The 23,617-nt window shown below is 46.0% G+C and overlaps 1 protein-coding gene across 10 annotated transcripts in view; it reads left to right on the forward strand.

Moving 5' to 3' along the window:
* Positions 1–23,617, forward strand: part of LOC129823064 (receptor-type tyrosine-protein phosphatase mu-like) — a 317,242-nt gene that overhangs the window by 256,371 nt on the left and 37,254 nt on the right. For 6 of the 10 annotated variants that reach the window (XM_055881768.1, XM_055881772.1, XM_055881777.1 and 3 more), the window contains 4 exons: positions 3,921–4,120; positions 16,684–16,771; positions 17,872–17,948; positions 22,829–22,865. In XM_055881768.1, coding sequence (XP_055737743.1) covers positions 3,921–4,120; positions 16,684–16,771; positions 17,872–17,948; positions 22,829–22,865 — 402 coding nt within the window. Of the gene's footprint in view, positions 1–94; positions 122–3,920; positions 4,121–16,683; positions 16,772–17,871; positions 17,949–22,828; positions 22,866–23,617 lie in introns of all 10 variants that reach the window. The other 4 variants (XM_055881767.1, XM_055881769.1, XM_055881771.1 and 1 more) reach the window with 1 other exon arrangement.

The raw sequence follows: 23,617 nt of genomic DNA on the forward strand, positions 1-23,617 counted from the left end.
TTACCTGGAGTGGGGAGCGCGTCACCTTATTCACTGCTATATTGTCTCTTCTTTGTTAACACCCTGCTCTGCACTGGTTTTGGGTTGTGGGCAGATCCCTTTGTGCCAACCGCTATCTTGGGTGAGAAAACATTCTTACCTTTTCCCTACAATACATTCCTTATGCTTATAGACCAACTGAAACGGACTATTCCAAAATAGACTAGGTGCTGTGCATTTGAGGGAAGCAAAGAGAGAGAGCGAGGGAGAGCGAGAGAGAGAGTCAGAGAGATGGAGATAGTGATTTGGATTGGTTTGTTTCCTGATAATGGCTTTCACACATTCATACCTGCCTGCTTTTCTTTCTTTGTCAGACCAGAAGGTTCTGTTTCTTTCTAATCAAGCTGAGGTTGGCTAATTCACTCCATCCCATCCGCATTCCGTGTCGTGCGTGTGACGTCACGTATGTCTATGACCTCTCATATGCATGGACAGACAATGTGGACTGGATGAGGGGGAGTGGCACAGCAAACCCCCTACCCCCAAAATAATATCCATACAAACAGACAAAGTAGTTCCCATCGCCATAGCAACGAACATGTAAAGTAGCAAACGTTGGAGAGCTCCAGGGCAAAGTTGAGGAATGACACGTTTGTGTCATTTTGTCAATGTAACTATTGCTTAACCTACCCTAATAAACTCCTTCAGTACAATTGTCAGTTTCAACCCCTTTCATATATAGAAAAGTGTCAATATCTTTGTCTTGGTAGGAAGTTTGTTGTGCAGCCAGGTACAATAGACAACATACAGTGCATTTGGAAAGTATTCAGACCCCTTGACTTTTTCCACATTTTATTACTTTATGCCTTATTCTAAAATAGTTTAAATTTATGTTTTTCTGCATCAATCTACACACAATAATCCATAATGACAAAGCAAAAACAGGTTTTTAGAAAATTTTGCTAATTAATAAAAAATGTAAAACAGAAGTACCTTATTTACATAAGTAAAGACCCCTCAGACCTTTTGCTTTGAGACTCGAAATTGAGCTCAGGTGCATTCTGTTTCCATTGATCATCCTTGAGATGTTTCTACAACTTGATTGGAGTCCACCTGTGGTAAATTCAATTGATTGGACATGATTTGGAAAGGCACACACCTGTCTATATAAGAGCAAAAATCAAGCCATGAGGTGGAAGGAATTGTCCGTAGACCTCAGACAGGACTGTGTCGAGGCACAGATCTGGGGAAGGGTACCAAAACATTCATGCAGCTTTTAAGGTCCCCAAGATCACAGTGGCCTCCATCATTCTTAAATGGAAGAAGTTTGAAACCACCAAGACTCTTCCGAGAGCTGTCTGCCCGGCCGAACTGAGCAATCGGAGGAGAAAGGGCCTTGGTCAGGGAGATGACCAAGAACCCGATGGTCACTCTGTCAGAGCTCCAGAGTTCCTCTGTGGAGATGGGAGAACCTTCCAGAAGGACAACCATCTCTGCAATACTCCGCCAATCAGGCCTTTATGGTGAAGTGGCCAGACAGAAGCCACTCCTCAGTAAAAGGCACATGACAGCCTGCTTGGAGTTTGTCAAAAGGCACCTCTGACTATGAGGAACAAGATTCTCTGGTCTGATGAAACCAAGATTGATCTCTTTGGCCTGAATGCCAAGAGTCACGTCTGGAGAAAACTTTGCACCATCCCTACGGTGAAGCATGGTGGTGGCAGCATCAGCAGCGGGGACTGGGAGACTAGTCAGGATCGAGGGAAAGATTAACCGAGCCAAGTACAGAGATATCCTTGATGAACCTGCTCCAGAGCTCTCTGGACCTCAATCTGGGGCGAAGGTTCTCCTTCCATCAGGACGACGCGAAGCACACAGCCAAGACAACGCAGGAATGGCTTCGGGACAAGTCTCTGAATGTCCCTGAGTGGCCCAGCCAGAGCCCGGCCTTGAACCCGATCGAACATCTCTGGAGAGACCTGAAAATAGCTGTGCAGCAACGCTCCCCATCAAACCTGACAGAGCGATCTGTCAGGTTTGTTGAGAGGATCTGCAGAGAAGAATGGTAGAAACTTCCCGAATACAGGTGTGCCAAGCATGTAGCGTCTTACACAAAAGGACTCTAGGCTGTAATCGCTGCCAAAGGTGCTTCAGCAAAGTACTGAGTAAAGGGTCTAAATACTTATGTAAAGGTGATATTTCAGATGTATATAAAAAAGTGTTGAAAAAATGTCTAAACCTGTTTTTGCTTTGTCATTATGGGGTATTGTGTGTAGATTGATGATCAAAACCCAATTGAATACATTTTAGAATAAGGCTGTAATGTAACAAAATGTGCAAAAAGTGAAGGGGTCTGAATACTTTCCCAATACACTTTACAAACACCAGATGTAGATATTTGACAGACACATATCAACATACCAGATAATGTACACACTTTGGGCTAGTAGGTATGCAGAACACAACAGTGTCTCAGGAAGAATGGCGTTAGTGATTTTCTAGATGTTTCCTCGGACAAGGGCCCAGTGTTCACTTTCACCGTTTACAGCACCACAGAGGGTTAGCTGGTGGTTCCACTTGTTTTCTAGAGAGGTTTACAAACGTTATCTGGACTAGTTTCTTACTAGTTAAACTGTTTTGGCTAATGTCAAATTAATATTTTATTCATTCAGGAAACAAAAGGTCTTTATCATGTCTTTGTCAGCATTGATTACATTTGAAATGGTCAATTCTAGGTGATTCCAACCAAATTAACACAACCCTAACTAAAGCGTCCCAAATCTAGCTTTCTGTGAGGTGTCCAATTGAACTGAATAGTTGGTTAGGACTGGACTCCCGGAAAGGCAAAAACATGTTGGTGCCTAGAAACAGCTAGAGAAAATTAAAACTGTGCAGGTGCTCATGCCTAAACGTTATATTGTTGCTTATACCCTGTTTCCTTTCTCTTCTTTTCTTCTTCACATTTAACCTATGTCCTCTAATAAAGTGCCCATTAATGGTAAGTTGCCAGTCTGCCCTGTTTTCTCTGGGGTGAGGAAGTGTGTGTGTGTGTGTGCTTGCGTCATGCTATTGAAAGGAGCTTGCCTTCCCTTGGGGCCTGCTCTCCCATCTTGTGTTGCTACGCATGCACTTGTGTTAGGGCATCTCACTTCCCCCCTTCCCCCTGTGAAGCCATTACCTAGCATGGGGATTTGACTCCACCCGTGGACAGTGTTGCCTAATGCATATGTGGACTATATGACGTCCCACCCACACTCCACAACCCCTACCCCCACTTTGTTTAAACAGGGGTCTCACGCCTCTGACACTTTATTTGTTTACGGTTTCCCATAAGACATAGTTACCGAACAGAGTACCCACTTCATTTGATCGTGCGCCCACGTCATCCATCCACCGCCGCCATTCCATCATTTGTGCAACTTCATTTTGCCATTGGTCGATTTTGTGGATAGAAAGTTTGTATTGAGAAGTTAGCCACAAGCTAACGCTGTGAGAAGTTAGCCACAAGCTAGAGCTGTGAGAAGTTAGCCACAAGCTAGAGCTGTGAGAAGTTAGCCACAAGCTAGAGCTGTGAGAAGTTAGCCACAAGCTAGCGCTGTGAGAAGTGAGGGTTATTCTAGCGGCAATAGAAATAAAGCTCTTTCCCCTCATTGTATAATGTAAATAGATTTATTTTGCACCATGTTATCTGCTCCATTATTTTGTGTTCACCACGTTTCAAAACACTGTAATAACTAGTTGAGCACAACGTAGTTTCTAAGTAACTCCTGTTCATTTCATTTTTTCTCATTGAATAACTTTATATTGTGACCTTGTATTCATCCATTATAATGTCAAGAGTGTTTTCTATTCTATGTCTGTACGGGGTTGTGGGGCACTCCAGTCCTGACCAGTGTATATGTATTTGTTTGTGACCTCGTCCCTCCTCTCTGGGTTTCTAGATGAGAACCACACCATGACCAGTGACACCAGTAGTCTGGTCCAGTCCCACAGCCACTCCTATAAGAAGAAGAGGGATGTGGCAGATGTGCCCCCCTACCAGACGGGTCAGCTCCACCCGGCCATCCGCGTGGCAGACCTACTCCAGCATATTACCCAGATGAAGTGTGCCGAGGGCTACGGCTTCAAGGAGGAGTACGAGGTGAGAGACCCAATTGCCTGCCAAATGTAGGGTCCCACCCTCCTCAATCACATGGCAAATCCTCACACACACAAACGTCCTCACATATCAAAATGCCCCCTCATATCAAAATGTCCTCACACGCACCCACTAATGTCCTCACATATCACTTCCCCAGTCTGTCTGTCTTTGTAGACTCCCTTACTCTGAAGCAAACCAAGCACAGCGTCCCTGGTTCTTTCTTTCTATTGTTGTCCTCTTTCTTGCTATATTGCTTTCTTTCTTGTTTATTTGCAGCATCCTCTTTTTCTTTTGTTTAGATTCATTGCTTGTTAGATGATTTTGTCACTTTTTGTCTCTGCAAATGAACTTCTCACTAGCTATTATTGCACATAAATGCACCGGTTTTGTGTCTACACACTCCTTCCGTTCCAATGTTTGTCACCACTTTAATTCCTCTCACATAGTGTTTGGGCTCCTGCAGTTTGTTGACTGCACGCCACACTGCTTAGACCTTACTGCCCCGTTGACGGCATCCACTTGGCTACCTAACAATGCTAAACAACCGTCCTGGTGAAAAAAATGTGCCTTCTAAATCTTAAAAATCCTACAGCACACGCATACACTAATGGGGGATTTCCGAGGCTGAGACTGTGTTAATGGCTCAGACGATTGCGAGTTGCCAGCTCTACCTAGAGTCAGTATATGTGAATTATATGGGAATAGCGCTTTTCTCCAGAAGCTGATGACAAAGCTAACGACTGTCACAGCAGTGCCTTATTTCCTCGCCCTCCCATAGTGTGTGTGTGTGTGTGTGTGTGCGTGCTTGAATACACTTGTTTGTGTGTGTGTGTGTACATACTGTATACACAAGCTACCCCTCTCACGTTCCAGCCCATTACAAGGGAGTTTCTACCTTTTCTACTGAGGGTATTTGCCAGTGGTGTAAAAATACTTTAAAGTACTACTTAAGTAGTTTTTGCGGGTGTCTGTAATTTATTTTACTGTTTATATTTTTGACTACTTTTACTTCACTAGATTCCTAATGACAATAATGTACTTTTTACTCCGTTCATTTCCCCTGATCCCCAAAAGAACTCGTTAGATTTTGAATGCTTAGCAGCACTGGTGCAATTCATGCACTTATCAAGGGAACATCCCTGGTCATCCCTACTGCCTCTGATCTGGCGGACTCACTAAACAGAGAACATCCCTGGTCATCCCTACTGCCTCTGATCTGGCGGACTCACTAAACAGAGAACATCCCTGGTCATCCCTACTGCCTCTGATCTGGCGGACTCACTAAACAGAGAACATCCCTGGTCATCCCTACTGCCTCTGATCTGGCGGACTCACTAAACAGAGAACATCCCTGGTCATCCCTACTGCCTCTGATCTGGCGGACTCACTAAACAGAGAACATCCCTGGTCCTCCCCTGCCTCTGATCTGGCGGACTCACTAAACAGAGAACATCCCTGGTCATCCCTACTGCCTCTGATCTGGCGGACTCACTAAACAGAGAACATCCCTGGTCATCCCTACTGCCTCTGATCTGGCGGACTCACTAAACAGAGAACATCCCTGGTCATCCCTACTGCCTCTGATCTGGCGGACTCACTAAACAGAGAACATCCCTGGTCATCCCTACTGCCTCTGATCTGGCGGACTCACTAAACAGAGAACATCCCTGGTCATCCCTACTGTCTCTGATCTGGAGGACTCACTAAACAGAGAACATCCCTGGTCATCCCTACTGCCTCTGATCTGGCGGACTCACTAAACAGAGAACATCCCTGGTCATCCCTACTGCCTCTGATCTGGCGGACTCACTAAACAGAGAACATCCCTGGTCATCCCTACTGCCTCTGATCTGGCGGACTCACTAAACAGAGAACATCCCTGGTCATCGCTACTGCCTCTGATCTGGCGGACTCACTAAACAGAGAACATCCCTGGTCATCCCTACTGCCTCTGATCTGGCGGACTCACTAAACAGAGAACATCCCTGGTCATCCCTACTGCCTCTGATCTGGCGGACTCACTAAACAGAGAACATCCCTGGTCATCCCTACTGCCTCTGATCTGGCGGACTCACTAAACAGAGAACATCCCTGGTCATCCCTACTGCCTCTGATCTGGCGGACTCACTAAACACACAAGCTACGTTTGTAAATTATGTGTGCCTCAGGCTATCTGTAAAAACAAAAATGGTGCCATCTAGTTTGCTTAATATAAGGAATTTTAAATGTTTTGTACTTTTACTTTTGATACGTAACTACACTGCTCAAAAAAATAAAGGGAACACTAAAATAACACATCCTAGATCTGAATGAATGAAATATTCTTATTAAATACTTTTTTCTTTACATAGTTGAATGTGCTGACAACAAAATCACACAAAAATGATCAATGTAAATCAAATTTATCAACCCATGGAGGTCTGGATTTGGAGTCACACTCAAAATTAAAGTGGAAAACCACACTACAGGCTGATCCAACTTTGATGTAATGTCCTTAAAACGAGTCAAAATGAGGGTCAGTAGTGTGTGTGGCCTCCACGTGCCTGTATGACCTCCCTACAACGCCTGGGCATGCTCCTGATGAGGTGGCGGATGGTCTCCTGAGGGATCTCCTCCCAGACCTGGACTAAAGCATCCGCCAACTCCTGGACAGTCTGTGGTGCAACGTGGCGTTGGTGGATGGAGCGAGACATGATGTCCCAGATGTGCTCAATTGGATTCAGGTCTGGGGAACGGGCGGGCCAGTCCATAGCATCAATGCCTTCCTCTTGCAGGAACTGCTGACACACTCCAGCGAGACATGAGGTCTAGCATTGTCTTGCATTAGGAGGAACCCAGGGCCAATCGCACCAACAAGGCTAACTGAGAGTTGAACTTCCGGCGCCGACCGATATGGCCGCCTCGCTTCGTGTTCCTAGGAAAATATGCAGTATTTAGTTTTTTTATGTGTTATTCCTTACATTGGTACCCCAGGTAATCTTAGGTTTCATTACATACAGTCGGGAGGAACTACTGAATATAAGAGCAACGTCAACTCACCATCGTTACAACCAGGAATATGACTTTCCCGAAGCGGATCCATTGTTTTGCCTTCCACCCAATACAATGGATCTGATCCCAGCCGGCGACCCTAAGCGACGCCGTAAAAGGGGAAAACGAAGCGGTCTCCTGGTCAGGCTTCGGAGACGGGCACATCGCGCTCCACTCCCTAGCATACTACTCGCCAATGTCCAGTCTCTTGACAATAAGGTTGATGAAATCCGAGCAAGGGTAACATTCCAGAGAGACATCAGAGATTGTAACGTTCTCTGCTTCACGGAAACATGGCTCACTCAAGAGACGCTAACGGAGTCGGTGCAGCCAGCTGGTTTCTTCACGCATCGCGCCGACAGAAACAAACATCTTTCTGGTAAGAAGAGGGGCGGGGGTGTATGCCTTATGATTAACGAGACGTGGTGTGATCATAACAACATACAGGAACTCAAGTCATTCTGTTCACCTGATCTAGAATTCCTCACAATCAAATTTCGACCGCATTATCTACCAAGGGAATTCTCTTCGATTATAATCACAGCCGTATATATTTCCCCCCAAGCAGACACATCGATGGCCCTGAACGAACTTCATCTGACTCTTTGTAAACTGGAAACCACACACCCTGAGGCTGCATTCATCGTAGCTGGGGATTTTAACAAGGCTAATCTGAAAACAAGACTCCCTAAATTCTATCAGCATATCGATTGTGCTACCAGGGCTGGTAAAACCTTGGATCATTGTTATACCAACTTCCGCGACGCATATAAGGCCCTCCCCTCCCCTCCTTTCAGAAAAGCTGACCACGACTCCATTTTGTTGCTTCCAGCCTACAAACAGACACTAAAACAACAAGCTCCCTCGCTCAGGTCTGTTCAACGCTGGTCCGACCAATCTGATTCCACGCTTCAAGACTGCTTTGATCACGTGGATTGGGATATGTTCCGCATTGCGTCCAACAACAATATTGACGAATACGCTGATTCGGTGAGCGAGTTCATTAGAAAGTGCATTGACGATGTCGTACGCACAGCAACGATTAAAACATTCTCAAACTAGAAACCGTGGATTGATGGCAGCATTCGCGTGAAACTGAAAGCGCGAATCACTGCTTTTAACCAGGGCAAGGTGACCGGAAACATGACCGAATACAAACAGTGTAGCTATTCTCTCCGCAAGGCAATCAAACAAGCTAAGTCCCAGTATAGAGACAAAGTAGAGTCGCAATTCAACAGCTCAGACACAAGAGTTATGTGGCAGGGTCTACAGTCAATCACGGATTACAAAAAGAAAACCAGCCCCGTCGCGGACCAGGATGTCTTGCTCCCAGACAGGCTAAATAACTTTTTTACTCGCTTTGAGGACAATACAGTGCCACTGACACGGCCCGCTACCAAAACCTGCGGGCTCTCCTTCACTGCAGCCTTGGTGAGTAAAACTTTTAAACGTGTTAACCCTCGCAAGGCTGCAGGCCCAGACGGCATTCCCAGCCGCGTCCTCAGAGCATGCGCAGACCAGCTGGCTGGTGTGTTTAAGGACATATTCAATCAATCCTTATCCCAGTCTGCTGTTCCCACATGCTTCAAGAGGGCCACCATTGTTCCTGTTCCCAAGAAAGCTAAGGTAACTGAGCTAAACGACTACCGCCCCGTAGCACTCACTTCCGTCATCATGAAGTGCTTTGAGAGACTAGTCAAGGACCATGTCACCTCCACCCTACCTGACACCCTAGACCCACTCCAATTTGCTTACTGACCCAATAGGTCCATAGACGACGCAATCGCAACCACACTGCACACTGCCCTAACCCATCTGGCCAAGAGGAATACCTATGTGAGAATGCTGTTCATCGACTAGAGCTCAGCATTTAACACCATAGTACCCTCCAAACTCGTCATCAAGCTCGAGACCCTGGGTCTCGACCCCGCCCTGTGCAACTGGGTCCTGGACTTCCTGACGGGTCGCCCCCAGGTGTTGAGGGTAGGTAACAACATCTCCACCCCGCTGATCCTCAACACCGGGGCCCCACAAGGGTGCGTTCTGAGCCCTCTCCTGTACTCCCTGTTCACCCACAACTGCGTGGCCATGCACGCCTCCAACTCAATCATCAAGTTTGCGGACGACACTACAGTGGTAGGCTTGATTACCAACAACGACGAGACGGCCTACAGGGAGGAGGTGAGGGCCCTCGGAGTGTGGTGTCAGGAAAATAACCTCACACTCAACGTCAACAAAACAAAGGAGATGATTGTGGACTTCAGGAAGCAGCAGAGGGAGCACCCCCCTATCCACATCGACGGGACAGTAGTGGAGAAGGTGGAAAGTTTTAAGTTCCTCGGTGTACACATCACGGACAAACTGAATTGGTCCACCCACACATACAGCGTTGTGAAGAAGGCGCAGCAGCGCCTCTTCAACCTCAGGAGGCTGAAGAAATTCGGCTTGTCACCAAAAGCACTCACAAACTTCTACAGATGCACAATCGAGAGCATCCTGTCGGGCTGTATCACCGCCTGGTACGGCAACTGCTCCGCCCACAACTGTAAGGCTCTCCAGAGGGTAGTGAGGTCTGCACAACGCATCACCGGGGGCAAACTACCTGCCCTCCAGGACACCTACACCACCCGATGTCACAGGAAGGCCATAAAGATCATCAAGGACAACAACCACCCAAGCCACTGCCTGTTCACCCCGCTATCATCCAGAAGGCGAGGTCAGTACAGGTGCATCAAAGCAGGGACCGAGAGACTGAAAAACAGCTTCTTTTTCAAGGTCATCAGACTGTTATACAGCCACCACTAACATTGAGTGGCCGCTGCCAACATACTGACTCAACTCCAGCCACTTTAATAATGGGAATTGATGGAAATGATGTAAAAATGTACCACTAGCCACTTTAAACAATGCCACTTAATATAATGTTTACATACCCTACATTACTCATCTCATATGTATATGTATATACTGTACTCTATATCATCTACTGCATCTTGCCATCTTTGTAATACATATATCACTAGCCACTTTAAACTATGCCACTTTATGTTTACATACCCTACATTACTCATCTCATATGTATATACTGTACTCTATACCATCTACTGCATCTTGCCTATGCCATTCTGTACCATCACTCATTCATATATCTTTATGTACATATTCTTTATCCCTTTACACTTGCGTGTATAAGGTAGTAGTTGTGGAACTGTTAGGTTAGATTACTTGTTGGTTATTACTGCATTGTCGGAACCAGAAGCACAAGCATTTCGCTACACTCGCATTAACATCTGCTAACCATGTGTATGTGACAAATAACATTTGATTTGATTTGACCAGCATATGGTCTCACAAGGGGTCTGAGGATCTAATCTCGGTACCTAATGGCAGTCAGGCTACCTCTGGCGAGCACATGGAGGGCTGTGCGGCCCCCCAAAGAAATGCCACCCCACACCATGACTGACCCACCACCAAACAATTCATGCTGGAGGATGTTGCAGGCAGCAGAACGTTCTCCATGGCGTCTCCAGACTCTGTCACATGTGCTCATGTGCTCAGTGTGAACCTGCTTTCATCTGTGAAGAGCACAGGGGGCCAGTGGCGAATTTTCCAAACGTCCTGCACGATGTGCTTACACCGTCCTGCACGGTGTAAGCACAACCCCCACCTGTGGACGTCGGGCCCTCATACCACCCTCATGGAGTCTGTTTCTGACCGTTTGAGCAGACACATGCACATTTGTGGCCTGCTGGAGGTCATTTTGCAGGGCTCTGGCAGTGCTCCTGCTTGCACAAATGCGTAGGTAGCAGTCATGCTGTTGGGTTGTTGCCCTCCTACGGCCTCCTCCACGTCTCCTGATGTACTGGCCTGTCTCCTGGTAGCGCCTCCATGCTCTGGACACTACGCTGACAGACACAGCAAACCTTCTTGCCACAGCTCGCATTGATGTGCCATCCTGGATGAGCTGCACTACCTGAGCCACGTGTGTGGGTTGTAGACTCCGTCTCATGCTACCACTAGAGTGAAAGCACCGCCAGCATTCAAAAGTGACCAAAACATCAGCCAGGAAGCATAGGAACTGAGAAGTGGTCTGTGGTCACCACCTGCAGAACCACTCCTTTATTGGGGGTGTCTTGCTAATTGCCTATAATTTCGTCTATTCCATTTGCACAACAGCATGTGAAATTTATTGTCAATCAGTGTTGCTTCCTAAGTGAACAGTTTGATTTCACAGAAGTGTGATTGACTTGGAGTTACATTGTGTTGTTTAAGTGTTCCCTTTATTCTTTTGAGCAGTGTATATTTTTGCAATTACATTTACTTTTGATACTTAAGTACATTTAAAACCAAATACAATTAGATGTATACTCAAGTAGTATTTTACTGGGTGACTTTCACTTTTACTTGAGTCATTTTCTATTAAGGTATCTCTACTTTAGTTACAATTAGATACTTTTCCCACCACTGGTATTTACCTGTAATAAACTATTCACCATTCCCCCTCCCATCTTATACTTTATTTTGCTATACCCACTACTTACACATGAAACAACACAGGGATCAGATCAATAATCCAATCTCCCATGCCCCGGGCTGGCCCTGTGGTTTGGGACTTCCCTGAGGGCTCAATTCATTATGAATATAGATTGATGATTTTTAGGGCTTAGGTAGGCTGCTAGTGTAATAATACAGTATTGCCAGTCATAAAAATTCGGAGTGCAGAATAATTGATGCCCCCCCCCCTTCTTCCTCCTCCCTTCCATCTGAAAGTGCTTCTCTTCACTGTTTTTCTATTTTTTTCTACCTTTCTATTTGTAATGCCTCTACAAGTTAGAGACGGCGAATCATTGTAGTGTCCCCCTCCCCCCCGTTTCGTTCACTGTTTTCTGCTACCACTGTCTCTTCTCATGTTCTCTCTAAACACAACGAGCCGAGCACTAAACTGATCAATTCTAATCTCTCCCCCGATTCCATGCTTCTTGTTATTCCATAACGTTATCTATGGAAAAGATTAACGAGGTAAGCAAGTCCCCTTTTTGGTTTGATTGTAAACTATGTTTTTAGATTGTAGTTTGTCGCAGTATTACAGAAACCCTAGATGCAGCTATCTCACAACCTATAGTTCCTGATATTGATTATAATGCTTTACCTGCTGTTGGTTGTCTGTGTCCAAAAACATGCATTTAACAAACCACTAAATACAACAACAAAAAATGTATCTGATGAGATTTAATCCACCTGGTCAATAAGAATCAAAGAACGGTGAAATGAGTGACGTTAAGTTGACACTACAGTACAGAGCAGAGGTCCTGTCTAATGGAAGTGTTTGTAGACAATTCATCACAGACACACAGTAAATGATTCTCCTGTAGTTCAGGCCTGTCTCTTCTTCAAAGGGAAAAAAAACATATTTGATTTGTGTTGATGATAATGCAGTCAGACGCCATTTGAATTCTTAAGTCATGAAAGACTTGCTCTCTTGGTATGATAACTTACATCCCAAAAGTAACCAACAAGCTAGACTGGCAGACTCTGATCATACTTACCCTGAACAAAAATATAAACGCAACATGCAACAATTTCAAAGAGTTACAGTTCATATGTGGAAATCAGTCAATTGAAATGAATGCATTAGGCCCTAATCTATGGATTTCACATGACTGGGAATACAGACATGGGTACACGGATACGGATACCTTAAAAATGGCACGACAATGGGCCTCAGGATCTCGTCACAGTATCTCTGTGCATTCAAATTGCCATTGATGAAGTGCAATTGTGTTCATTGTCCGTAGCTTATGCCTGCCCATACCATAACCCCACCGCCACCATGGGGCACTCTGTTCACAACGTTGACTTCAGCAAACCGCTAGCCCACACGACACCTGTACCGTCTGCCGTCTGCCCGGTACAGTTGAAACCGGGATAAATCCATGAAGAGCACACTTCTCCAGTGTGCCAGTGGCCACTGAAGTTGGTTACGATGCCGAACTGCAGTCAGGTCAAGACCTTGGTGAGGACGACGAGCACACAGATGAGCTTCCCTGAGATGGTTTCTGTCAGTTTGTGCAGAAATTCTTTGGTTGTGCAAACCGACAGTTTCATCAGCTTTCCGGGTGGCTGGTAGACCATCCTGCAGGTAAAGAAACCGGATGTGGAGGTCCTGGGCTGGCGTGGTTACACGTGGTCTGCGGTTGTGAGGCTGGTTGAACGTACTGCCAAATTCTCTAAAACTACTTTGGAGGTAGCTTATGGTAGAGAAATTAACATTACATTCTCTGGCAACAGCTCTGATGGACATTCCTGCAGTCAACTGCACGCTGCCTCAAAACTTGAGACATCTGTGGCATTGTGTGACGAAACTGCACATTTTAGAGTGGCCTCTTATTGTCCCCAGCACAAGGTGCACCTGTTTAATGACCATGCTGTTTAATCAGCTTCTTTATATGCTACACTTGTCAGGTGGATGGATTATCTTGGCAAGGGAGAAATGCTCACTAACATGGATGGAAAAAAAATTGTGCACAAAAATTGAGAACTAAGCTTTTTGTGCGAATGGAAAATGTCTGCGATCTTTTATTTCAGCTCATGAAACATTGGACCGACACTTTACATGTTGTATTTTATATTTGTGTTCAGTATAGTTGAAACCAATTGACTCCTTGATCAACTTACGTTGTATCTACACCCATTAATATAGTGCTTTTACTGTGACCCTGACTCATGAATAGACCTTACTATTCCTGCTTCATATCCACCTCCCTAACCACTACACCATCTCACTCTGAAACACTTTCCAATGTTGAAAATACATCATAACACTTGTTTCTCTCTTCTCAGATTGGCTTCATTCGAGCAGCATCTTCCCAAGCATTATGTTAATTGCTGAAATGTGCATTTGTGTTGATGTGTGGGGTTTATGTGTGTTTATTGTGTGGGGTAAAAATGCAGAGGAGCCGTTTTGCTGCTGAAGCTTTGTCTGAGCACCCACCACGTCTGGTGCCTCTGAGGAGGGTTTTCAGTCTCTGTAGTCAGTAGTGTCAAGGGTGAAATCTCAATGGTGTTTTGGGAATCAGAAGGGGTTGGTGTCACATGTGAGTGAAAGACTGAACACCAGTGCCCAGCCATTCAGAAGCTGCCGTGAGCCAAAGGAACAATGTTTTCACTTGTTTGTTTTGGATAAGATTTTGGGTAAGAGAGCACCTTTGTTTGGATTTGGTCTCGTGAGAGCCAACCATAGATCTCATCTCAGTAGCTCTACTTCCATGAAAATCATCTGTTTAAGACTTTGAAGATGTTTGAGGGGGGGGGGAGTATGCAGGGCTTTGAATTCATGACTGGCTTTCCACCATCCACCAATCACATTAAGGGTTACTGGCGGGTGGTGGAAAAACCTGGCCAATGGTAGATTAGTATGATAGTGCCAAGGGGGATAGATGGAGCCTGGAGCTACCTCCTAGCCATTTGACTTGTAATTCCCCCACAGCTTGCTGTTATGGATGTTAATAATTCAATATTATGTTTTATATATCCAACTTTTGGGTGATTTAATAGGCTAAGAAGAGCATGTTGCAAACTCTAACATGTCTTAAATTAAATGGTGTGTTACCCAATTTTGTATTTTCCCTCGAGCCGCACATTTCGTAGAAGTCTTGCAAACTCAAGAGACATTATTGCCAAATCTATTATTTCTGGCAGTCAAATATTACACCTGAACTAGAAAAAATTGTGAAGTAACACAATGAATAGTTGAACACCTGCCAGTGTCGGTGCACTTCACACCACATATTTTTGTGTGTTTTCTGTCTCTTCCCAAACTATTTTGACAAATTCCAGATTTTTTTATAGTAATTTTTTTCTCGTTGACACCGCTCACCTCTGGAGGGAGGGAAAGGGAGAGAGAGTCTCTCTCTATCAATCCTCTCCTCCCCAGGTTCCCTCGCTCGCCAGGGCAGCTCCTTGTCACGTCTTGCACATGAAAAGATAGCTCTCTTGAAAGACACACGGCAGCAATGAATAACAAACCAGCACCGCTTTGAAACTCTAAACTTAGAGAGGGAGATGGAGGGAGGAGACTAAGCATCTGCACTATTGTCAACATGTGTTAAACTGTATTTAATGCCTCTTTACTGCAGCCAGTTCTGAGACATTCAGAGAGAGAGAAAGTGATCTGCATTAAACTATGGCCTTCTCTTCAAAGTGTCCCTTGCGGCTAACAAGACCTGTAAGGGCATGTTTTTCCAACACCCAACCGTGCTTGGTAAAGGTCAGGTGATAAGGCTGGTCTTTTAAGCTCATCTCAAGGTGACGTCAAAATGTGTACTCAAAGGATTGTTTGCATATTAATGCCGGAGACCCTCGACACCAAAGACGTCTTCAGGAAAATACAAACTTTATTCCCTCCTTTCTGATTACTCCTTCATCCTCATTCAGTCAAATGGCTGTGTTAGCCATTTGATGACTTTTAATAAATGCCATATTTTCACACCTTAGGCATCCCAGTCACCACCTTTCAGAAAATACCAAAAGTTCACCATCATTTGATTTGGAGTGGTGGTGCCTTTTCCCTCATTGCGTATGCCGTGGGGTGGGAGGGGGCAGTGTGAAGAGGCTCCTCGTCATGGGGACTGAGCTGTTACTATTATCCACTCAGAGGACTGATCAAGGCTTCTTGTTCTCGGAATGAGTTCCGTGTCATATCATTGAGGGGAAGAAGCATGTGAGAGAGCTGGGGGAGGGGGGGGGGGGGGGTAGGATTTACAGGTAAATATAAGTTCCACTGCAAGCAATCAAATCTAATCAGATGAATTGTCTGATGGGACTAAGAGAGAGCGAGAGGTATTGGATAGAGCGTGGGATGGGTACGGCTAAATAACAGGACATCATTAGGATCCATTTATACGTCCTGACACTCTTTGGAGAGGTGATTTTGGGGGGAAGTGGAGGAGACATTAACTTACAGGGGGAAAGCAGTAGCCCCTAGCCTGGGTAAAGAACCATTAATCAACAGCACCACTCCAGCAATGACATTTTCTTTTCATAATTAGTCCTAATTGGGTGTTCCGGTGCAAGATCAGAATTCCTAAAAACTCATACTATGAATAAATCATGAGGTGCTGTGCTCGAGCAGAGTTTTTTGATCAGGCGTGTGTGTGTGTTCTATTTCATCTTCTGGTATGTTTGGGGACTAGTCTTTCAGAGGAGTATGTGGGTACCGTTTGAAAGGTGGACTGGTGTTCTATCTCGGTGAGGTTAGGGAGATTCTGATTGGCTTCAGTGGTGGCCTAATGGGCACCTTCTCTGACATCGCTCCCAGAAGGCCGTTCTCCTGCCTCCTCTCATCTTTAATAATGATGGGGATATATCTCTTTTTTGACTGGAAAGGATCCACGGCTGAGCTGTGCTGTCCATGTAAAGAACTGACCTCCTAACCCTTTGAACCTTTCATGTCCTCCTGTTTAACACTTTCTCTCTCTGTTCCCCCCTCTCTCTCTCTATTCTGTTTCTCTCTCTTTCGTTCCTTCCCTCCACAGAGCTTCTTTGAAGGACAGTCTGCACCATGGGACTCTGCCAAGAAAGACGAGAACAGGATGAAGAACCGATACGGAAACATCATTGCATGTGGGTACAAACAATTTTTTTTTTTGTCTTGTCAGTCAAATCCCTCAGTTAGATATGAATTCTCAGTGTGGGCCTATTTGTGAACATTATTGTGAAAAATGTCAAGGCTGTATTGTTTGTCCTTTTAGAGCAGTGTATAGTTTGGAACATATGAAATGGTTCTACTGAATGTTAACTATGAGAACTGCGATCATTCTCTTCCTGAAAATGTCATCTTTAAGCTGTGATTGTCACGACAACTGACATCTTATCAGACATATACACACAGACAGTACTAATTGCCTTTGCAATTATGAAAATGAGCCCTGACTTGGGAACAATTTCAGTTCTGGGCTTGAGACATTGCCGAGGGTGTCACACACACACACACCACCCTCACAGCTATACCAGTCCCCCAACGAGGAGACCGCCCCTGTCATTTCCACGGCAATAAGATTCCGGACACTTCCTGTCTCTGCAAATGAGCAACCGACCAATCACAGTTCTCCACCCGGCGCGGCGGCCAATTAGCTGCAGGGCATGTTGGATGGACTGACAGTTTTCTGCCGGCTGTAATAATTAAAGTGAATAAATCATTCAGAGTGAGTTAGCATCTCCTCTGTGAAATTGGAGAGAAAGAGAGAACAGAGGAGATCTCTCCTATTAGTCAAATTGAATTATTTTGACTAATGGAAAGACACTTGTTTCATAACAGAGCTCTGTCGTGGTGATTTTGATTAAGTAGAGGCACTATGGTTGATTTACCAAAGCTTATTCTCGGCAACTATCTGGTGATTGGTACTCTTTCACTGGGTCCAGATCATTCTCTGTGAATCCCAAACCTAAAGGAGAACTGAAACTGAACAGTGCTCGCGTAGTTCACTTCCACACCACCGTTGACTTGTACCCTAATGACTTATTAAACCAGGAAAAGGCTTCCTTCTATAGGGCATATGTCAGAGAAAAACACAGTGACCTGGAAGTTGTACCTGCAGGAGTTGATGACCTTAAACTTCATAGTCCCTATCCTCCACAGGGATGGCCTACCAGTGTTTTCCTCTCCGTCTCGTTCGTATGACTAATGGGGCCCTTGTTTCTCTCTCTGTCCTGTCTTCCTCCAGATGATCACTCCCGTGTCCGGCTGCAGGCCATCGAGGGAGAGCAGAGCTCTGACTACATTAATGCAAATTACGTGGATGTAAGTACAACACCAGTCAGGGTTAGACAGAAAGGTCAGCCAGCATGTGTGTGCGCATAGCTCTCAGGAGGAATGAGATGATGGCAAGGCTACTGCTTATAGACCCCCAATCCTCCTCTTCCCCTCAAAATAGGGATATATACAGTGCCTTTGGAAAGTTTTCAGACCCATTGACATTTTCCACATTTTGTTACGTTACAGCCTTATTCTAAAATGGCTATACAAAAAATACAGATACCTTATTTACATAAGTATTCAGACCCTTTGCTATGAGTCTTGAAATTGAGCTCAGGTGCATCCTGTTTCCATTGATCATCCTTGAAATGTTTCTACAACTTGATTGGAGTCCACCTGTGGAAAATTGGTGCACAATTCGCCCAGCGTGGTCCTGGTTAGGGGAGGGTTTGGCCGGCAAGGATGTCCTTTTCCCATCACGCACTAGTGACTCCTGTGGCGGGCCGAGCGCAGTGCCCACTGACACGGTCGCTAGGTGCATGGTGTTTTCTCCGACACATCGGTGCGACTGGCTTCCGGGTTAAGTTGGCATTGTGTTAAGAAGCAGTGCGGCTTGGTTGGGTTGTGTTTCGGAGGACGCACGGCTCTCGACCTTCGCCTCTCCCGAGTCCGTACGGGAGTTGCAGCGATAAGACAGGACTGTAACTACCAATTGGATACCACAAAATTGGGGAGAAAAAAGGTGTAAAAAAATTTTTTTTTCCAAAAACCTGTTTTTGCTTTGTCATTATGGGGTATTGTGTGTAGATTGATGCGGGAAAAAAACGATTTAATACATTTTAGAATATGTCTATAATGTAACAAAATGTGGAAAAAGTCGAGAGGTCAGAACACTTTCTGATGTCCAGTCTGTAGAATTAGAATACTTGGTCCAACTCTACGGTCTGCACACAGTCACGTCCAGCACGTAGGATTGTTGGTTTGCTAAAAGCCCACCCCTTGTTTACCCTCCTGGCTATCACTGTTGACAGAGTACATTTTATTTTCTCCAGTCAACCAGCTGGCACGGTGCTAACCACGCCAACCAACCACCCCATGCATACTTATCATCTCCCTCCTCCTCGCCGCTCCCCCCACCTCCTCGCCTCCCCCATTTCCTCTTCTCCCCCTCTACCTCCTCGCCTCCCCTTCTACATCCACGCCTCCCCCTCTACCTCCTCGCCTCCCCTTCTACATCCACGCCTCCCCCTCTACATCCTCACCTCCTCCCCCTCTACATCCTCACCTCCTCCCCCTCTACATCCTCACCCCCTCCTCCTCGCCTCTCCCTCTACCTCCTCGCCTCCCCCTCTACCTCCTCGCCTCCCCCTCTACATCCTCGCCTCCTCCTCCACGCCTCCCCCTCTACCTCCTCGCCCCCCCTCTACATCCTCGCCTCCTCCTCCACGCCTCCCCCTCTACCTCCTCGCCTCCCCCTCTACCTCCTTGCCTCCTCCTTCACGCCTCCCCCTCTACCTCCTAGCTTCCTCCACGCCTCCCCCTCTACCTCCTAGCTTCCTCCTCGCTTCCCCCTCTACCTCTTCGCCTCCTCCTTCACGCCTCCCCCTCTACCTCCTAGCTTCCTCCTCGCCTCCCCCTCTACCTCCTAGCTTCCTCCTCGCCTCCCCCTCTACCTCCACTCTGAGCTTTGCCTTCATTTGTCATTAGCAACATTAGGGTTAGCTTCCTCCTCTTCAAAGGTAAATGAGTGTAAATTTGCAGTGCAGGTGCTCGGAGATCGATAAAGAGATAATTATGAAAGCAGCGGCTCTCATTGTCAATAGAGGACTATCTAAGTGTTAGAGCGGAAACATCTTAGTCCTCGCTGTCTTGCTTGGGTACCGCCTGTTCTTATAGTTCTTCATAACCAGAAGTTCTCCAGAGCCATTTCTATTTGCATACGTGATTGTTGTTTGGGTCTGGGCGGTGTGATTACAAGGACATTATGTAGAGTGACATCTGTTACGTTGTTGCTACGTTGTTGCTACGTTATTGTTACGTCTGTTAAGATGTTGTCGCTAGAAACGTAATGGACATTTTGCATTTGAAATAAGGAATTGTCAGCACACCAAATCAATTTCCTAAGAAGCAGTCTTACAGTACTCATAAGAACATAGCAGAGAAACATTTTGGGTGTTTGTGTGTCCAGTCGTGTGTCTGTGTCCAGTCGTGTGTCTGTGTCCAGTCGTGTGTGTCTGTGTCCAGTCGTGTGTGTCTGTGTCCAGTCGTGTGTGTCTGTGTCCAGTCGTGTGTGTCTGTGTCCAGTCGTGTGTCTGTGTCCAGTCCTGTGTGTCTGTGTCCAGTCCTGTGTGTCTGTGTCCAGTCCTGTGTGTCTGTGTCCAGTCCTGTGTGTCTGTGTCCAGTCCTGTGTGTCTGTGTCCAGTCCTGTGTGTCTGTGTCCAGTCCTGTGTGTCTGTGTCCAGTCGTGTGTGTCTGTGTCCAGTCGTGTGTGTCTGTGTCCAGTCGTGTGTGTCTGTGTCCAGTCGTGTGTGTCTGTGTCCAGTCGTGTGTGTCTGTGTCCAGTCGTGTGTGTCTGTGTCCAGTCGTGTGTGTCTGTGTCCAGTCGTGTGTGTCTGTGTCCAGTCGTGTGTGTCTGTGTCCAGTCCTGTGTGTGTTGTGTTGAATTAGCATTCTGCGGTTCGTCTAGCCGCTTTGCAGGTTAGCTGATGAAGCTACTTACAGCCTGACCCCCAAGGGAATCCTATCAGGACACGGCCCGAAGACTTGTATATGTAATGTACACTATCTCCCTCCGCTGAACCTCTCCGCTCCCTTCAGACTCTGTCTGGCTTGCTGCTCCCTCCCGAGTGTTTCTGTAGCCTGGTCCAAGATCTGTTTGTGCTGTCTTGCATGACGACGACCATAGAAGTTGGCTAATTAGCACAGATCTGGAACCAGGCTAGTGTTTGTGTGTGGCACAGTCAGTCAGTGAGCTCTGCAGCACTTTAGTGAGTGCTGCTTGTCTTCTAGGCACAGACTCAACAGATCCCAATGAAGTCAAATTTCAGAAGAGCGTCGAAACCTCTCTTCCACCATGATGATCACACAGAATACGTGACCAGTCAATGAACCCTTCTCCTAATAGCCTCTCGCTAACTAACTCTATTGTCGATTTTCCTCACCATGTGTGCTCCCACGGTGAGAATTCATCGATAGTGTGTAGAGCAAGAGGATAAACAACTCTTATGGTGGACAAGATATAAAGAAATCATTTAAACAGTGCACTCAGCAAACAGAGCCCAGAGAGACAGAGCCCAGAGAGGCAGAGAGCCCGTCAGAGCCCAGAGAGACGGAGAGCCCGTCAGAGCCCAGAGAGACGGAGAGCCCGTCAGAGCCCAGAGAGACGGAGAGCCCGTCAGAGCCCAGAGAGACGGAGAGCCCGTCAGAGCCCAGAGAGACGGAGAGCCCGTCAGAGCCCAGAGAGACGGAGAGCCCGTCAGAGCCCAGAGAGACGGAGAGCCCGTCAGAGCCCAGAGAGACGGAGAGCCCGTCAGAGCCCAGAGAGACGGAGAGCCCGTCAGAGCCCAGAGAGACGGAGAGCCCGTCAGAGCCCAGAGAGACGGAGAGCCCGTCAGAGCCCAGAGAGACGGAGAGCCCGTCAGAGCCCAGAGAGACGGAGAGCCCAGCCTATCAGAATAGAGGGATTAAGTTTTCCCGTTTGATTCAGTCCTTTTATATTCCACATTGAGAAAGTTAATTACAGTTGAGGTAAATGAAATATGGCGGTGTTAAGAGCTGGACCAGATGAAGACAATGGCTCACCCTTTGTGGCGTGTGGGAACGGCTCCTTACTCTTACGCTTAGCTTCCCACTTTGTACGGTAGGCCTTGCTAGAATACAAGATGCTCGACAAATGAGTAATCCCTAGGAGATTGAGCGTATTATGAAGATAAATCACACAATATGCATTGGAAGAATAGTACAACCGTGTGTGTTGGATGTTAATTTGACCACTATTGTCACAACAAAATAACCCTGCTGTCACGCCCTGGCCTTAGTAGTATTTGTTTTATTTATTATTTTAGTTAGGTCAGGGTGTGACATGGGGTATGTGTGTATTTTGGGGTATTATATGGTAGAGGGGGTGTTTGTTGTAGTTTATGGTTTTGTGTTGAGTGTATGTGTCTAGCTGTGTCTATGTTGGGTGTAGTTCTAGGAAAGTCTATGGTGGCCGGAATGGGTTCTCAATTAGAGACAGCTGATTTCGGTTGTCTCTAATTGGGAGCCATATTTAAGGCTGCCATAGGCTTTAGTTGTTGGTGGGTCATTGTTTGTGTATATGTATAGTTCGACATAAGTAGTTTGTGTGTGCACTTACGTTTGAAGTTTTCACGATCGTTTGTTGTTTTCGTTAGTGTTGTATAAGTGTGTCGTGTTCATCTTCGTCGTTGTTATTAAAAAGAAGATGTATTCAAATCATGTTGCGCCTTGGTCCTCTCGTTCATGTCAACGCGATCGTGACACCTGCAGCAACACAGGATTTGAATGTTTAGTACATCATTTTGCTTGATCGATGGTTAGACTATTAGCTGGCCAAAAAATGAGGCTACATGAAAAGTGCAATACTGTTTATATAACTGCGTGTTAGTGTGGGTTTTAAGTTCATTTATGTAAATCATGATCCTTATTTACATGTGTGTTCGCTAACTTTATAGTTGCTGGAAGCCGAATCAACCTTTTCTTTCTAATTGGTTTGAATTATTTTGTCATTTAAGACCACACTGCTGCTTTTGAAATGTGTTTTCACTGAAGCAGGTTTTGCTTTTTGACTCAAGTAAACAAATATGCCCATTATCCTGCATTCCTTTGTGTGTTCAAACCTTTTTGACTGACATCTGTGTGCTTAAAGTTTGTTTCTCTCTCTCGCTCTGTCTTTCGGATTTCAGGGCTACCACAGGCCAAATCACTACATCTCTACCCAAGGTAAGAACAGCACCATAGGCATTCTCTTGTCTGAATATTTTCAGTATTGTTGTCAGATATGCACCTCTTCCGTCTGCTGTTCAGACTGACGGCCTCATCGGAACTGTCAACACGGATATATAGGAAGTAAAAAGCTGTGGGACTCCCCTCTCTTTAACCAACCTCCTCTCCACCTTCCAAGCCGTGTTATGTAGCGTCTTAAAACAAGTCATCAGCCGTGTGAGCAGGAGGGGTGGAGAGAGAACGAGGAATGAGAAAGGAAGAGGGCAGTAATAAATAAATGGAATAGGCCATGTGTGCGCATTCATGCACGTGCATGTCTAAAGGTGTGTGTGTTATAACTGCGTTAATCCGGCAGGCAGATGCTGGCTGTGTGCAAGAGGACCGCTTTTCCAACAAGCCCCCTGGAGGGGCTCTCTGATTGATAGTTAATTGTTGTGCAGTTCTCGGAGGCCCTGTTTCCTCAGCCAGCCGCGCAAAGGTAATTCCATTCCATGCTTACTCCGACTAAAGGCAGCCCATTGAGACATAATAGACTCTGCAGTCTGGTCTAGTTGGCCTGGCATAATGGCCTGCCCCGGCCACCCTCCTGGCCGCTCTGAACCCGACCAGCATCTAAAACGGCCCCCACTATGACTTGGTAGTGTGACTCTGTGTACTACATTGTTTCCAGCAATGCAGAGATAAAGATAAGATTTTTTTTTTTTAAATAGAAATGGTGACAGGAGGAATAAATACACAGTGAATAATGG

Source organism: Salvelinus fontinalis, chromosome 25 (assembly GCF_029448725.1).
Source record: "Salvelinus fontinalis isolate EN_2023a chromosome 25, ASM2944872v1, whole genome shotgun sequence".
In the NCBI taxonomy this organism is placed as follows: domain Eukaryota; kingdom Metazoa; phylum Chordata; class Actinopteri; order Salmoniformes; family Salmonidae; genus Salvelinus; species Salvelinus fontinalis.